General features: G+C 51.0%; 1 protein-coding gene and 1 non-coding gene across 3 annotated transcripts in view; both read left to right on the top strand.

Annotated features, from left to right (window-relative positions):
- The first annotated feature begins 4,448 nt into the window (after positions 1–4,448).
- The window catches only part of DHRS12 (dehydrogenase/reductase 12), a 37,202-nt gene continuing 23,755 nt past the window's right edge, over positions 4,449–17,895 (top strand). For both annotated transcript variants that reach the window (XM_059996119.1, XM_059996120.1), the window contains exons 1-3: positions 4,449–4,559; positions 8,628–8,761; positions 10,413–10,495. In XM_059996119.1, the coding sequence (XP_059852102.1) occupies positions 4,504–4,559; positions 8,628–8,761; positions 10,413–10,495 (273 nt within the window). In that variant the 5' untranslated portion in view covers positions 4,449–4,503. The remainder of the gene's footprint in view (positions 4,560–8,627; positions 8,762–10,412; positions 10,496–17,895) is intronic.
- On the top strand, positions 15,417–15,489 carry TRNAG-CCC (transfer RNA glycine (anticodon CCC)). Its single transcript has one exon. It is a non-coding gene; the product is annotated as a tRNA-Gly (tRNA).

Below are 17,895 nucleotides of genomic sequence, written 5' to 3' on the forward strand. Positions count from 1 at the left end.
AAAAACCCAGTCTCACTCTTAGTTGGCTGAGGTCTTAGTGCCCCGCCTTCTGTCTCTGAGTGCCTCTGACTTAGTGGGGGTGCGGGGGGAGAGGTAGGCGCGGGGGAGAGATGCTGGTGGAGGGAACGGTGAACTTGCAGCCTCCCGGTCAACACAGGAACCAATCAACCAACCAAAAAGAGGAAGGAGATGGTAGATGGTAGAGGAAGTTTCCAGCCCCACACAAATGACTGAAGGAAGAAACTGAAGAGAAGCCCCCAGGAGAAGTGTCCCATCCTTATAGAAAAGGGGTTATATGTGTGGGGTCCGGACCCCGACTGTCGGGTTGGAATCCTGACTCTGGTACTTTCTAGATTCTAGTGTGATCGTGGACACGCCTTGAAATTCTCTGTGCCTCAGTCTACTCATTTGAAACGAGCTTAGAGTAGTGCTTGGCACATGGCAAGTAGAGTATAAGTATTTGTTAAATAAGAGAAAAGGTCCTGTGTTTCACCCTCACTCCTATGCCTCAAGGACTGGGTGGTTTATAGTGCCGTGTAGAGGGGAAACTGAGGCTCGGAGAGGTGCAGTGTCTCCTGTGAAGAGGCATCAGAGCTGCACACGGGTCTTCTGACTCTTGATCCCAGTTCTTGCCACTGCGTGTCTGCTGCCCTCTCCCTGTGTCCCTTGGTGGCCCTTGTCCCGAGCCAGCAGTGGGAACCAGGTGGTACAGGGAGCATTGGTCAGGCTGAGTCACTGCAGCCCCTCAGAGCATCAGAGCATTCTCTGGCTTCTCCGACTGCTTTTGCACTGAGGACCTGTCTGCCCTGAAAGGACAGCCCTAGAAACAGACTGCGTGAGACTTTCAGACCCACACAAGCCCCGTCTGTGGGAAACCATTTCCTTCATCAGTTCCGTTAACAGGGTGACTGATCGACCCAGGCATCACGACTGCTCCGCCCTTGGCCCATCTCGTCCCCGTGCCTGGTTCTTGGAAAGTGGACAGGGCTAGGGAAAGAAGGTGCGCCTTCGTGTGTTTTTTAATTTGAATGGTAATTCGTGAACATAGTACAGAATTCAAAGGCACCAAAGGGTGTTTGGTGTAAGCAGAGTCTCTCTCCCCACTGACAGATCTCTTACGAGAGGCCTCCGCCCCATGATTAGCTTCCTGTGAAGGGAAGGACACCCTTAAATCCATGGATCTGCCCTTCGGGGAGTTGGTTCAGATGGGCAGCAGACGGTTGCCCCAGGGGAGAGCGACTCTGTTAAACTGGTGGCGTCAAGTGACTTGGGGAGGCAACCAGAGAGGCAGTGCTGAGTGGGGTTCTGCCTCCCGCCGGGTGCCCATGTGGGTGGGTCATTGTCTGCCGTGTCATCCCTGGGCTGCTTCTCTCCTCCCTTAGTGTGAACCCCAAGAGGCAGCCTCCGGTTTCTTATAAGCCTTTTGCGATTAAGGCTGGGAGCGCCCATCCCTTCTCGTGAATATGGAAGAGACGGGTTCCTTAATCCGTGTACAGACAGGGTCAGGACACTGAGGGAAAACAGGGATCAGCATCAGAGGCCTTCCTCCCGACCCACCTCACCCGCCTGCCTTTTTGTTCCCTTTGCTTTCATGTCTCCTCCCTACCCCCAGCTGCACACTAAACACGTACAATGAGCGGTGCCTGCGCTTCCCATGGATTTATGATTTATGGTTATTCAGCTTATTACCTAAGTGGTTTTGCCAGGTAAAATATTAAGGCACCACTGCCGTTATAACCTTGTCTTCCATGATCTCATTGGCAGCTGGTGTTGCCATGACAACTGGGCTGGAGGAACTGGTACTGAATTTCAGTGGAAGAGATGCAAACACTGGTGTGTGTGTGTGTGCGTGTGTGTGTGTGCACGCAGACTTCCCATCATGTGTATCTGTTGTGCAGAAAGCCATGGATTTCTCAATCCTCACCTCCTGCTTCTCCTTCCAGTTTGGTCAAAATTAGCTTCAGGGCTCTAAATCAGTTAGAAGCAAGCTTTAGAGGATGATTTCTTTGTGTGGCTTTTGAGTAGCAAATTGGGACCAGGGACACAGAAGAAATATCTTCGAGGCTCTCTACCCACATGAAATGAAGCAGCTACACCCACTGGATGTCGCTCCTTTAAAAGCACCTTGGGCCTAACTTATTTAACATCTTTGTGTAATTCTCTTATTAGTCATAGAAAGTCAGAGCTGGAAGGGGCCCCAGATGTCATCTATCTAATTTCCTTTTCATTTAGATGAGAAAATTGAGGCCCAGAGAGGCTAGGTGACTTGCCCCCATACAGTACGGTCCAGTGAGAGGCTGTTGGCTCTGGAATCCCACTGCCTGGCTCGAGTCCTGGCTTCAGTGTGTATTTACTGTGACCTCAGCCAAGTGGCTTACCCTCTAAGTCTCAGTTTGTTCATCTGTAAAATGGAGATAATAGTGAGAACAACCTTACTAGGTCATTGTAAGGGTTAAGTGAGATAATCCACAATATTTGGACATATTAAACCCTCAATAAATTTTATCACTATTACCCAGGGTAACACTGAGAATCAGTGACAAAACAGAACTAAAATCCAGCTCAGCTAACTCCCACTTAAACTGGACCCGTTTCCCATTAATCCCGTCCTGTCCTTTGTTTCTTTTTGGTGTGTGTGTTGCTTGTCATCCAGGGGAGACTGGAGTTCCCGTTTGAGATGAGGTTGTCTTTTCTTAAAACCTCCTATGAAGTGTGTACAATGCAGTCCCTAGTGGATACTTGTTGATTTGAGGATGAACATTACATGCTTCATGCACTCATGGAACGTGGATGGAATGTACACGGCATGGGTGTAGCATAGGAGGGAAAAAATGAGAAGAAAACTTGAGGGAAGTGAACGTTTTTTGATCACCTCGAATGAAACCAGGCAGTTTGCTCAGCTCTTTACAGATGGCTTTAATCATCACAACAAGCCCATGAAGTGAGCATATTCATTCCCGTTCTACCAACAAGAAAACTAAGAACGGAGTAGGTCTGCAGCATCCCGGCCTTTACACGGCAGGTTGAGAGAGCTGGGTTTCCACCCACCCTTTTACTGCAAGGCGCTGCTGATGTCCTCAATACACTGTGTGGTTCAAAAGAATTTCTTACCCCCTCTGTGAGCCAAAAGCACATTTCCTGAGGTGGTGAGAGAGATTCAGAGCAGACCGATACCTTTTCCATCACTGACACAGAGTGTACAAAGCACAGTTGTGTAACTCTGGGGGTCCAAAATGTTCTCCTGGTCTAACCTGACTGGCATTGAAAGTCACACCAGGCTGGGTGGCTTTACAGAATGCCACTTGTTTAAACTTCCTTTCATCACTCTGTCAAAAATAAGAGCAATGCCATGGAACCTCACAGTCCTGTTCAGAGGAGCAAGCTGTTCTTGGGAAATTTGTTTCAAAAGGTATTCTGCATTAAATACACGCCCACTTGGGAGGGGGCAGTGATCCTATATCGTCTATCCTAGGTAATGAGGCCATTAAACCAGCTGGTCTCTGCGCATCTTATGTAAGGGTGTCTCAGTCTCTGGGTGAGTTGGGTAAACCAGTACAGAATTTAGCGGAGAGAGGTTTCCTAACTGGGACTTAGAGATGGAGGTCAGATGTGGACAGGGGTGCCCAATTCCTACATATGGGGCCCAGAAGGGGCTGGATGACTTGTCTAGGATGTAGGCTGACACAGCCACTATGCTTTTTTTTTTTTTTTTAACTAACACAGTATGTTTATTTGGCCTTGGGGGATCGGGGACGCTGATGAAGATTTGGAGGAGATAAAGGGCCCCTGGCACTGCGAGACGCTGCAGAACTAGTGGCACAGGTCTGTACTTTGGAGACAGACTTACCTCTCCGGAGGGAGAGAGACCCAGCCCTGCCTCTCCACAACCGTGTCACTGTGTGCATGTTACTGACCTGACTTATTGCACCTGCTGAAGAGGCCATGTCCCTCCGCCGAGATACTGGGGGCATTTCGTGAAACAAGGTAGGTGGGAACTTAGAAAATGCTGGTTTTTCAGTAACCCCTATGATAAACCCATCAGATGAAGACATCTTTTTAGTATCAGTAAGCCTCATCGCTTTTGTTCCACACAATTTTCTGGGTCATCAGATTCTAGGAGGTGCGCTTCGGTGCCATCTTTGCATCCTAGTCATACCCCCAAAACGTGCTGACGCCCGGCTTCGACCCAGAGGTGACTATGCAGACCTTCAGCGCGGCCCGCAGCACGGTCTGCCCTCCCTCCCCCCCTTCCCCCCCCCCCTCCCCAGCCCTCTGAGGCTGGGGCTGGAGGGGGCACTCTCCAGACCCGGGGCAGGAGGGGCGTTCCACGTCGTACGGAGGCGCCATCGCATTCCCAGTGGAGAAAAGCCCCAAAAGCCGCGGTTTTTATGTAACTGGGATGATGTAACCGCTGGCTGGCCCAGGGGGCGGGGCGGGGCGGGGCGGGGCGGGGGCACCGGGAGAGCAGGCCCGCGAGACTCTGCGTGCGGCGCCCGCCCAACCATGCTCCTCTACCGCAGCGCCGTGTGGTTCGCCAAAGGCCTGCGCGAATACACCAAGTAAGGATGCAGAGGGTACCGCGCCGGGGGCCGCGGGCCGGGGCTGCCGGTTGGGGGGCAGGCCGTCCGGCTGTCACGTGGCCCGCCTCGGCGTGCGCGAGCGAGGTTAGCGGGGACGCGCCCGCGACTTCCCCGCGATCTCTTGGACCCACCAAGCGACGGAGGCGCCCGTTAGCTGGCAGCCCGCGGGCAGATGTGCCGGCGGCCGGCGCGACCCCCGCACCTGGCTGGCGTCCGGGGGCGGGGCCTTGCAGCGCAGGCCCCACCCACTGACGTCAGGCGGCCCAGGCGCCTGAGAGCCTCCAGGGTGTTCCCTTGGCACCCTGCTGGGCGGGCTCTGATACAGGCTCCGTGGGGCTGTTTTCGGCGTCAGACGGGGTTAGTTCTGAACTGCTAGTCGAGATTCTGTTTAGTACTTTCCTGGGTGTGTTTTTTTCCTCACTAATCAACTGCGGCTTGTGGACTGTGACCTCTCCCTCCAGCTGGAACATTCCGGGCGAGGGTTTCAGGTCAGCTCTGCACCCAGTGTGAGCTTGCTGAACGGTGCTGGATGGTTTCACCGGCCCCGTGATCGCCCTCGCTGTGGTTTTAAGGTGTGGCCACTTCTGGCAGATGGAGAGGTGGTTTTTATCTTAGAATTAGTTAGGCTTACGCAGTGGTTCTCACCCCTGTGTGAAATCAGAAATCACCAGTGGAGAATTTAAGATACCATTTTCCAGGCCCTCCCCTTAGAGATTCTGATTCAGCTGATGTGCACTGGGGCCTCGACAGACATTTTATTTAAAAATCCTACAGGTGTTTCTTCTGTGCATCCCAGTCATCTCTAGGAGACTTCCTCTCCTCCCTGCACTAGGGTTTTTATCAGTTCCTAAGGCAGCCCGGGCAAATTTCCATCATACCAGGACTCCAGGCATCATTCCAAGGGGAGACAGCTACTGCTGCTCCCTTCTCTGCACCCCACATCCTTTTGGAAAAAGTGCAGACCCTCCTCAGGGGCCAGTGCTGCAGAGAATGTGGGAAGTGTAGCCGTCAACCCTGACCCACTGAATTTAGGTGAATACCGTGGCCGCCTCTTTCAAAGGGGTGTACAGGCAGTGGCCACCATTTGCCGGGTCTTTCCATGTTAACACGGAATGCAGCATGAAAAGTTTGAGTCAGCTTCCTGCCCCAGGAAAGCAGGCTTCTAAAAGTCTCTCCCCAGACTCTTCCGTGAAGTTGGAGGGGTGCAAACGCAGGCGGGTTTCCCTCTATTATGTATTTAGTGAATTGGAGGGAAAGACAACACCTCGCTTTGATTCCAACTTGAGAGTCTGTAGTTTGGGTTTACAGTGTTTTTCTTGGCACACCAGGATGTTTATAAAGCTTCCTCACATTGGGCCCCTAGGCAGCAGGATCTAGTTACAGTTTCCTAAACTTGCCCGAACCTAAGAATTACCAGGGGGTAGTTCAGCTACCACAACTGACTCCTAAGCTCCTAGCATGTGTGGGTGGGACCTTAGCAAATTCCATATTGGATAAGTTGGGGGAAGCCTGCCGGGGAGCTTGATTCCTGTATTCAGGGAGTTCAGGAAACACTAAGTACAGTGGCTGCTCAGCTCGAATCAAAATCACCTGGAGGGCATGTGAAACCACTCACTGATTGCGCGGCCTCACCCTGGAGTGTTTGACTCCGTGGACGGATTGCCAGGTGATGCTGATGCTGCTTGTCTGGGGACCACTCTGAGCGTGAGGTAGAAGGTGCCCTAGGCTGGGGTGTTGGGCTTCATTACCTACCATCTCATGACCTTGTAAGTCATTTATGTCTCTCTATGTCTGAAAAATAAGGACTGATATCAAGAGTTTATAAAGATGAAAAAAGAGGGTGGGAGGACACAAAACAAACTAAGTTGTCTTATTAACAACAGACTGGATCAGGATGGAATCCCTGTGTTGAAGGCAAAGGACAAAGGGAATTATGACGTGTCCTTTAGCCCAGCCTGGCACCGCCCACTTCGCAACTGGCTCACAGTCTGGAGTTTGAGGAAGAGGTTTAATCCACAGGAGCCGTCCTCAGCAAACCTAAGGCTCTAATAGGATCGATGTGGTAGCCCAGAGGTTAAGGTCTACTCTAGCTGTGTGTCACAGAGAAAAGCCTCTCAGCTTCCTGCCCCAGGAGGAGGGGGCTCTTGGGGCCGGGCCCCTGTGGGGCATTTACTTGGGGCATGTTCTCTGGCCCTGTGGTGGTTTGGAAAGCTCTTCTTTACTCCCCACCAGTGCCTTGTCCTGCCTGGGCCCCTATTCACTGACTTCCTGGCCCTTGATTCTTTCTGAGAAACCTCTTTCCTCTGCAAGAAAATCTTTTCACAGTGATCCTGGGACCCCGACCTGTGGGAAAAAAACAAATCTTCCAGCTTCATCTTTGGTTATAGTTTAAATTACTCTCAAAAGTCCCTAATGATTTGAAGGGCTAGGAGGTGGGGGGGGGCAATGAGCTTAGTTTTGAATGTGAAAGGTATTCATGTCGTTATTAATACTAGTAATAATGATAGCAACTATTATTTATTGAGTTCCTAATTTATTCCAAGTGTGTGATAAATGTCTCACATACATCATCTCACCCAGGCTGCCCAAGAAGTAGCTTTTATTATCCCCTTTGTGCAGATGAGGAGACAGGAGCTCAGAAAGGTTAAGCCAGCACATGAGACGGCACAACTGTTAAGAGGCAGAGCTGTGATTTAAATCCAAGTTGCTTGATCCAAAGCCCTTATGATTGATATTATTTTTAGTTTCAAGTCAGCCTTTCAGGAGGCCTTGGAACAGTCAGAAGTCTTGCTTGCCCCGCTAAGTGGCCCACTAACAGCGGAAGCAATGGGAAGGGCATTCTCTGAGCCACCCTGGATGTTTGGGCGAGTCACAGATGGTGAGAACAGGAACATTCTCCTTGGTCTCTTGACTGTGAGACCAGGGGCCATGACCGCCCCTGTGGCAAAACCAGACCCAAGCTCATAAACATTCTTTGGCCCTCTTCACCAGCGTCCAGGCATGTAATTGGCAGTTGTGCTGTGCCAGGGCATGGGGCAGGAGACCAGCTGTTGGCAGTCTGTGTGTAAACAGGGCGCGGGGAGGGCACTGGGCTTCTTCCAGAACCTTTGGGGGAAAGAGTTGCTTTCTGCATTGCAGGGAATCAGCTCTTTGGGTGAGAGACACAAGCTGAGACCCCAGCCTGCTGGTGTGTGGGGAGAGCTCCGCCCTGTGGGTCTCCTCCTGCCAATCCCCCTACACTCTGCCTCTACTGCCTCAGCCAGTTTTGTAGCTGGGAAATACTAGGACAGTAAAGCTAGAAGAGGAAGCTCAAAAAGCAGAGAGAAACAGTTAAGGAACTCAGGGTTGTTTCTGTCCAATATGATGCCTTTGTGCAAATTAGAAGAAGCACCTCCCTGTCTATGTGCTTTGCTGTCATCCGGCAGAAAGTTGTCCTGATGCAGATACGAATCTCTCATCACTGTGATCGGAACGGCGCCCCCTAGAGTTGTGCAGCACACACCCTGTGGCCCCAAAGGAGGCTTGCTTCCTCTGAAGGCGTGCAGCCCTCATACAACCGCACCTGCCCCCTCCTTCATTCCCTACGTGCAAATCTACCCTCTTTGCCATGGTCCTTCTATACCTGGGTAGAGACACCTGTCCTGCGGTGCAGTAGGCACGATGTTCCTGGTCGCCTAAGCTCCTCTCCGCTCCCCCCACTGTGGGAAAAAGGCCCCCCCAAAAAGATCTATCTATCAAAGGGTTTTTTTGGGTGGAGGGCACCTCCTGGTATCAGAGGCAGTCAGAGAAAGGTAGTTTGGCCACCAAATTGTTGGAATCGCCAAGCATTTTCAGTTCAGGAAGCTAACGGTATAGGAAATGTAGGCCTGGAGGACATGGTGGTATTCATGAGACCAGGGAGGATAGCAGGGGGAGCCCAGGAAGAAAGGGGCTGCGTGATGTGCCGGAGAGAGCACGATGCCCAGCTCAGAATTAGGCTTCCTCCCCACAGGAGATTGTGTTCCCAGCTACTCACGGCCATTCCTTCTGTGGCTCTGCTGCTTCCAGGAGTGGCTATGAATCTGCGTCCAAGGACTTCATCCCTGATGACCTGGACGTCCAAGTCCCTGGAAGAGCCTTCATGGTCACCGGGGGGAACAGCGGCATTGGAAAAGCAACTGCCTTCGAGATCGCCAGGCGAGGTGAGCAGCCTGCTAACTCGTGCGCGCACTGGGCCCCGAGGCCAGCCTGTGGCCGCTCCACGCCGGGGAGAGCGCCCTGTGTCACAGGAGGGTCAGGAAGGCCACGGCCAGCACAGCCAGGAGCCCTGAACAGTGACCCCGTGCTGATCGGCACAGCTGCTGTGCGGTAAGCTTCAAGCTAGAGGCGGACAGAGCGAGTGACTGGAGGAGGCTTTTCTCAACACGGTTAATTCACAGGAGAGCTGGGGTCCTGTCCACATGTCATTGTTTTCTGATTAAGAACAGTGAGGGGCTCCGGCCAACCCTAGGCGTCTGAATCACCAGTGGAACCTTAAAACAAAAAAACACCTGCATACTTGGTCTCCAGTTCCTGTCTTCCCAACAACAACGGGGTCGGGGGTGGGAAGGATACTGGGAGTCCCTCGCAATTTGCCTGTGGAGCCTAGTTAAGAACCAGAGCCCCCAGAATAACGGGGGAGGGGCGTGCAGTGAACTTCCTTCTTCCTTCCTGGTGTCCAGCCTTCAGGTTTCGAGCAGCTGGAGACAGCCTCCCCTTTCTCCTCCTTAAGCTTGATTTGGGGAAGCGCCTCTCTGGGTGCCCGTAAATTATTCAGGCAGCTGAAGTCTTCCTCCTGGTAAATGCCGGAATTTCCTGCATAAGCTCAACTGCCCTGGGTCACTTAGTGGCAATGTGGTGGCTAGAAAAGCCTGCCGTGTCTCTCCAGAGCCCCTTCTCCAGGAAAAATGGATGTTCCGGCAGAAGTTGGGGAAATAAGTTGGGAATTTATCACTTTTCAAGATGCTCGAGATTTTTTTTTTTCTCTAAAATTGTTAGGCATTTTTCAGGGGAATATTATACCATTTGGAGTTGTATTTAATTATCTGCCAAGTCAGGGGGAAGATTAACTGCATCTTAGCAACTGGGAGGTACTCTGAAGAGCTGTGGGGACGAGGATAAAGCAGACGGGCTGGTGGTGTGATTAGCGTGTAGCTTCCCATTAAACAGACCCCATTTTAAAAAGCAGCTATTGTAGGTGAAGAAGGCAGGTTCCATAATGCTTACTTCTTTACTGCCGCAGACAGCGTAAGTCCCCTTTAAATAGGCCTTGATTGACGACGGTGTGGCTTTTGCTGGAATAGTCTGAGAGCCATTTATGGACTCAGCCATTCAGTAAATATTTATCGAGTTCCTGCTGCATATTAGGCAGAACATTAGACTCCCCGGGGAGCTTTTAAAACATCCGCAGGCCTGGGCCCCGTCATCTAGAGCTCTAAAAACTTCCCGGGTGGGTCCAAAGTGCGGCTAGGTTGAGACCTGTGTGTCAGGTACTCTGTGAGATGTTAGGGATGCCGGTATGACAGAAACCGACCCTTCTCATCCTTGATATATTCAGACGCTTAAGTCAGGACATTGTCCCAGGTGCACCGTCAGTCAGCTCAGGTAGGCAGGAGGACGGGTTCCAAGATCACCCTCTCTCTTACATCTGCTGCTCTGACTGTGGGGACCATCTGTCTAGATTTTCCAGAATAGTCTCCACTTCAGGTACTCTTTCTGTGAGCCCGTATGTCTTAGTCCTTCATTTGGAAAAGCTGGTCTCCATAGCTGTCACTGTCGCTGTCCCTCACAGACGGTTTTGTTGAATTCCACCAGGTGGCACAGTTCACCTGGTTTGTCGAGATGAAAACCGAGCGGAAGGTGCCAGAGGTGAGATCATCAGGGAGAGCGGGAACCAGGTGAGCTGCTCTGTGGCCCTCCTGCTGGGGGTTCCTGCCTGCGGGGTCCGCAGTGCAGGGGGCTGGACTCCTGGCCACGCGCCCCGAGTTGGCAGTGGCCTGTTTGTGCTTCCGCTTGGGGGGCAGCCTCAGCCAGCAGAGCTGGAGCTGTGCTTTTCTTTTTTTTTTTTCAATGTGTTTCGGGACAGAGGTCCTATTTTATTTTATTTTATTCTATTCTATTCTATTTATTTTTGCTGTACAGCAAAGTGAATCAGTTATACATATACATATATCCACTCTTAAAATATATATATATATATATATATATATATATTTATTTATTTATGTGGCTGCGCTGGGTCTTCATTGCGGCACACAGGATCTTCGTTGCCCCATGCGGGATCTTTAGTTGCAGCATATGGACTCTTAGTTGCGGCATACGGGATCTAGTTCCCTTACCAGGGATCAAACCCGGGCCCCCTGCATTGGGAGCACGGAGTCTTAAGCGCTGGACCACCAGGGAAGTCCCCATATAGCCCCTCTTTTTTAGATTTCCTTCCCATTCTGGTCACCACAGAGCACTGAGTAGAGTTCCCTGTTTTATACAGTAGGTTCTCATGAGTTGTCTGTTTTATGTATAGTATCAGTAGTGTATCTATGTCAATCCCAACCTCCCAATTTCTCCCACTCCCCCCTCGCTCCTCTGAGCTGCCGCTTTTCAAAGTCTGGGCTGGACTGGGGATAAGGGGGGCAGTGAGGTTTGATCCCACGCCCCATGAAGGCATCTGCGCCTGCTGGGGAGACATGATACGGACGTGGCACTGCTGGGGTCCCCCCCACAGAGGGAGGCCACGTCAGTGAGACACATCAGAGGTGACTCAGGGTGAGCCAAGCTGTAAACTGACCCAGTGGTCTTCGGAGAAAGAGGGACAACAGATGACATTTTGGCCTTGATGAGAGCCACTTCCTCTCGAGAGCTTTCACAGCTGGCTCACGGTTTGTGGGCTTCCTCTTCTGAGACAGTCGGAACCAGGACTGGCTATATAATCTGTAGGGCCCAGCGCAAAACGAAGGTGTGGGACCCTGGTGTTAAAAGCCTAAGAACTGGAGGACGGCGAAGGCATAGCATTAACACAAGCGGGGCCTGTACTCCAATAAAAAGTAATTTTAAAAAAAGTTCCGGGGCTTCCCTGGTGGCGCAGTGGTTGAGAGTCCGCCTGCCGATGCAGGGGACGCGGGTTCATGACCCGGTCTGGGAAGATCCCACATGCCGCGGAGTGGCTGGGCCCGTGAGCCATGGCCGCTGAGCCTGCGCGTCCGGAGCCTGTGCTCCGCAACGGGAGAGGCCACAGCAGTGAGAGGCCCGCGTACCACACACACACACAAAAAAGTTCCCCCTTGAAGGCACTCTGGCTTAGGAACACAGTAGAATCTCTAATAAGAACAAAGTTAACAGTTCCAAAGTCCGAAGTGTTATTGCTAGGAGACTTAAAAATCATCACAGTAATGACGAAAGGAATGAGTGATCAAAAAAGAATTAAGAAATAAAAAACAAGCGGGGCCCTCTTGGGGTCTGTGCACCTGTGCAGGTGGCACCCCGGGAAGCCGGCCCCGACGGAGGCCCCTGAACTCCCAGTGTCAGGTGGAGAGGAGGGGGCTGGCTGGCAGTGACCACGGGCCCCTCACCTTCGCTCCAGAGCATGTTGCTTCCAGCCCCACCTGGAGTTTCCTCCTCTGTCCTGTGCACCTGCTTCTCCAGCAACTGCCCATAGCCGAGGGGTGGACAGCGCCCCGCGCCCTCAGGCTTGGGCCGTGGCTAAAGGGAAAACAGATGCCCCAATCTAGAATGGACTATTTTGCCTCTGCTCATGAAGGTTATTCCACGTCTTGAAGTAACGTTTTCAAGGCAAGAGACTTTCCGCAGACTCCGCAGCCTCTTGCCATCAGATTCCTCCCGGAGGCTTAGGGCTGGCTGAGAGCTCGAGGGTCTCTAAATCTTCCTCTGATGTCTGCAAGGGCAGCTGTGATCTGGGGGCTGCAGTTCTTGAGATGGAAAGCTGGCTGTCTGCCTGCTGATAACTTTCAGTGGTGCTGCTGCAGGATGCAACAGGAATACTAATCTCAGGCTACGGGCAGGGGAGGCTCTGTCTGGATCCCAGCCCGCTTTGGTTTGGGCTATGTTTTTCTACAAAGTGGATCAATATAGAAAAAGAGGACACGATGCTGTTTACGCTGTTGAGACCTCCTTATGTCCAGCTACACCATCTTTGGGAGGTAGTGCTGAAAGGGGGAGCAAGCATGTTTCCTGGGGCGGGGGGAGAGGGAGCCCTTCACCTGCGGCCTCCCCCCATTCACGTTCACAAACCCACGGGAAATCCTCTCCTCTTTTGTGTTTGTAAGTGGCCGCCAGCACTGAGCGCTCCGAGGGTCCGGGGCCGGTGGTGCCCGTCTGCTCATCCCCGCGGGTGTGGTCTCCCTGACTCGTGCATCCTCCGGGCTCTTCCCCGGGATCGGCTGCTCCTTCCAGCTTCATCAGGGGTGTATGGGAAGGAGCGGGGCTCCCATCTGAGTGCCGATTCTGCGCTCACGAAGCCTTGTGAGCTGGGGCAGTGCGCTTAGCTTCCCTGAACCTCAGTTTCCTCATCTGAAAAGTAGGGTGATACTACTTTGTTCATTTTTGAACATCTCGTTGAGTGTGAACGTGTCAGGCAGCATGCTGGGAGCTGGAGATTGACATGGTAGAGGCAGTGCAGCCCCTCTCAGTCTTGTAAGGATTAAGCGATCAACAAGCGTTTTCAGCAAAGGATGTGCCCCTCCCTGGGCCCGCCTGATCGGCTCTGTATCACGGTGGGGCGGGGAGGTGTGGACGGCGTGGCTTCCGAAGTATGTGTTCCCCCAGCTCCCATGTCAGCCACCTCGTGCCTGCATTTGACCAGCGGCGGGTATTAGAGGAAGATTGGGAGGAAGGGGGCGGGAGGAATGGGGAAACAGGATATCTGGCCTCCGTGGCAACAGCTGAATCTCCGCTGAGGTTCCTGCTTCTGGGGCGAGCGCTGCTCTCAGGCTCAGGTCACATCAGCCCCTCCCGTTGCTCCTGCAACCTAGGGCTGGTGGGCGCTTCCTGCTGCTGCTGGTCTCCGGGTTTCTTCACCAGTCCCAGCTGAGTTCTCATCTCCCTTCTCCTCTGGGAAACCAATCCCTGCGTTCAGTTCCCTCTGTTGAAAGTGGTTTCTGTTAGACCCTGGCTGACATAACATGGTAGTGCTATGACATGGGAAGTTCAGGGCATCATAGTATGTACAGCTCTCGATCCATAGAAGCTATTACTATTATTGCTGTTATCAACATTGTTTATGCTAATATTATTACCCCTCCCAACCTTACATTCTGTGCTTTTCAAGTTCCCTAGTTCTCTTTCATCAGTGCTTGGGCCAGTAAAGCAGGGAGGGAGGGCACTGGCGGGACTGGTCCTGGGTGCATAGTTGGGTGGACATCAAAGAGCGGTGGTCCTTTGGGCAGGAGAGCCTGGGTGGGGTGTGTGGCAGGCCAGCTGAGCCAGGCGCGTGTGGGCAGGCTGGGCACCAGGGAAGGACAAGGTCACGTGGGAACCAGCTGCTTGGACGCACTGGCTTGGTAAGATCAGGTGTGTGGAGTACGGAGAGTTCAGTATCCTGCCACGGGGCTCTTTCTGGAGAGGGTGTGTGTGGCCCCAAGCTTGGGGGAAGGAGCGCTTGTCACAGAGCAAACTCCCAGTGCAGCATCCACTGTGTCTGGCACAATGTTCCTGATGGGCCCAGGGAGCGAGTCAGAGTGGACCCTCCTTCAACTCCTCGCCACGTGCAGTTCATCACCATCTCGCTGCCTGGATAGAAGGGCACCACGCTTTTGTCTGGCAGTTATCTCCTTGGGCAACTCTTTTTTTTTTTTGGCCACACCGAGTGGCGTGTGGGATCTTAGTTCCCCAGCCAGGGATCAAACCCAGGCCCCAGCAGTGAAAGCACAGAGCCCTAACCACTGGACTGCCAGGGAATTCCCCATGGGCAACATTTTTAAAAAAATAAACTTTAAAATTTCAGAATAGTTTTAGATGCATAGAAAAGTTGTGAAAATAATGCAGACTTTCCATTTACCCCACACCCAGTGTTCCCTTTGCTAACGTCCGTCTTACATGAGTATGATTCATTTGTTAAGCAAATGAACCAATATTGATACATTATTACTAACTAAAGTCCATTCAGATTTCCTTAGTTTTTACCTGCCGCCCTTTGTCTGTTCCCAGATCCCATCCAGGATCCCACGTTACATTTAGTTGTCGTGTCTCCTCGTGGCTGTGACAGTGTCTCAGACCTTCCTAGTTTTTGATGACCTGGACAGTTTTGAGGAGTGCTAGCCAGGGGTTTTGTATACTCTCCCTCAACTGGGATTGGCCGGTTGTGTTTCTCATTGATGAGAACGGAGTGATGGGTTTCCGGAGAAAGATCACAGAGGTACAGTGCAACCTTTGCACTTCCTGATATGGCTGGAAGGCGCTGTCAATGTGCCTTCTGTCTTGTGCAGATTGATCCCATCAACAGCAAAACACCAAGATAAAAAACAGGGGTTTCTACTCTCCAGTTCTCCCAGGCCAACGTGGAATTCCACCTTCTTAAGAATTACTGGTTTAGCTTCCTGAGTACTAGACATTAATAGTAACTATCACCTCATTCCTACATAGTGATTTCTACTTCCAAGGGCACATTCATGTACTGTCTCCCCTTTACCCTTCAAACTCACCCTCTGCCCTGGGTAGAGGCTTCCCGTGATGTCAACTCATGACTCCTGGGCCACCCAGCAGCTAGCTGATGGTGGTTCACCTATAGGAAGGATCCCAGTTGAGTTTTGCTCAGTTTCAATAACCAGACTTGTATCCTCTTTAGGTTTAAAGAGTGAGTACAGGACTTCCCTGGTGGCACAGTGGTTAGGACTCTGCACTCCCAATGCAGGGGGCCCAGGTTCGATCCCTGGTCAGGGAGCTAGATCCCACATGTGTGCCACAACTAAGAGTTCACATGCCATAACTAAGGAACCTGCGTGCCACAACTAAGACCGGTGTGACCAAATAAATAAATATATAATTTTTTTTTTTTGAAGTGAGTATAGGGCCCCCAATGTCTCCTAGGTCCAGCCTCGTCATGTGTAGATCAGCAGATCAGGGTTTTACACACTGGCACCTGCCTGGTTCCTTCCCCTGGTCACAGCAGGCTGCTGGCCTCTCCGTCTGGGTGCCTTTGGGCTTCCTGGTTTCTTGCAGAGGGAGCCAGATGATTCCCTTCACCTTTTCAGGACGCTTCATTTCACCAGGCTCCAAGGTTGATTTGTCTATAATGGCGAGTCCCTCTTCCCTGCTGCTGCCTCTTTTTAATTCTGCGATGCCTTGGGTGCTTCCAGGAAGCTCAAGGAGATTGAGGGATGATCAGAGTAAAATTGATTTTGGCTCACTTGAATTTTGTTGCTCATTTGAATTTTGTTGTTTCTTTGAGCCTGGCTTTGTGTGAGTGTCGCAGCCCTGCTGGTGGGAGGGAGTTCCAGGGTGGTTGCCGGGAAGCACTCAGAACGAAAGGATTAGGTGTGTGGACCTGCTTTGCCGTCACTGGTAGATGCTCACGGCTGACCCAGGTGTGAGTCAGCAGCCTCATGTCCGCTCTGTCTGGGTGAGGGCCTTCAGAGACTTTGTAGAAGAGCATAGTCCTGTACGGACAATGCTTTTCCTCTCCCTGAAGGCAGAGGAAGAGTCAGTTGTTCCAGACTTAAGCCAAATATGGTCTTCAAGCTGATTACAGACCTTCTGAGGCGTGAAAATGTGGGATTGCTTCTGTCTTCTCATTCTCTGAGCCTTTGTCTCAGGGTGAGGAAATATGTTTTAAGATCAATCAGTAGAAAGAAATTCTGACTTGCGTTCAATGGCTCAGTTAATGGGACAACTGAGACAGGGCCCTGAACTCTGCTTTATCAAGGGAGTTACAGCTGTTGCTCAGAGTTTTGCCTGTAGGTTCAGCTTCCAGCAGCAGGAATCTGCCTTGGGTTGGTGACAAGTCCCTGACGTCTGCTGGAGCTCAGGGGGAATAGCCTCACGTTCACTGGATGCTGAGAGCACAAGTTTCAATTATGTGCTGAGTACAGAGAAAAAGGGGTAAATGGACAACATGCATCGATCATTTATGTGCATGGCTGTGTGCACCACCGTAAAGGAAAAGGGGGCATTCAGCATGGCTTCTTCGTCAAGGAGTTCTGAGTCTACTGGGGAGGAGGCCATTGTAATGGCCACAAAACATATGTGTGCATGGATGTGTCGTAGTTTCCTACCAATCATTTGGGAGTTTTTGTCAATATTTTGCTCCTAAGAGATTATCGAAGGCACATCCTAACTATAAGATGACAACTTCTTCTGTGACTCAGTCCTTGCTTACGTTGCGTGTCCGTTTCTGCCTTGTGACATGGTTACCTCTGGACGCGGCCTCCTCCCCCAGTAGACTCAGAACTCCGTGATGGAGGAGCCATGCTGAATGCCCCCTTTTCCTTTACGGTGGTGCACACAGCCATGCACGTAAATGATCATTGCCTGTTTATTGCATCTCTATTTACAACAGCCAGGACATGGAAGCAACCTAAGTGTCCATCGACAGATGAATGGATAAAGAAGATGTGGCACATATATACAATGGAATATTACTCAGCCATAGAAAGAAATGAAATTGAGTTATTTGTAGTGAGGTGGATGGACCTAGAGTCTGTCATATAGAGTGAAGTAAGAAAGAGAAAAACAAATACTGTATGCTAACACATATATATGGAATCTAAAAAACAAACAAAAAAAATGGTCATGAAGAACCTAGGGGCAAGGCGGGAATAAAGACACAGACCTACTAGAGAATGAACTTGAGGAAATGGGGAGGGGGAAGGGAAAGCTGGGACAAAGTGAGAGAGTGTCATGGACATATATACACTACCAAATGTAAAATAGAGAGCTAGTGGGAAGCAGCTGCATAGCACAGGGAGATCAGCTTGGTGCTTTGTGACCACCTAGAGGGGTGGGATAGGGAGGGTGGGAGGGAGATGCAAGAGGGAAGAGATGTGGGGATATATGTGTATGTATAACTTTGTTATAAAGCAGAAACCAACACACCATTGTGAAGCAATTATACTCCAATAAAGATGTTTAAAAAAAGAAACTCAACAATAAGAAAACAACCTGGTTAAAAAAAAAAAAAGAAAGAAGGTAGATTTATATATAAGAAAAAAATCTCTAAAACATATTGTTAAGTGAAAAAGAAGGATATAGAACAATGTATAGTCTGATTCTATCTATATGGAAAAGGGGCACACACACACATAATACTTAAATTGTATAATATATAATGCCTGAAAAATACATTTATAAA

Source organism: Delphinus delphis, chromosome 18 (genome assembly GCF_949987515.2).
Source record: "Delphinus delphis chromosome 18, mDelDel1.2, whole genome shotgun sequence".
Classification (NCBI taxonomy): Eukaryota; Metazoa; Chordata; class Mammalia; order Artiodactyla; family Delphinidae; genus Delphinus; species Delphinus delphis.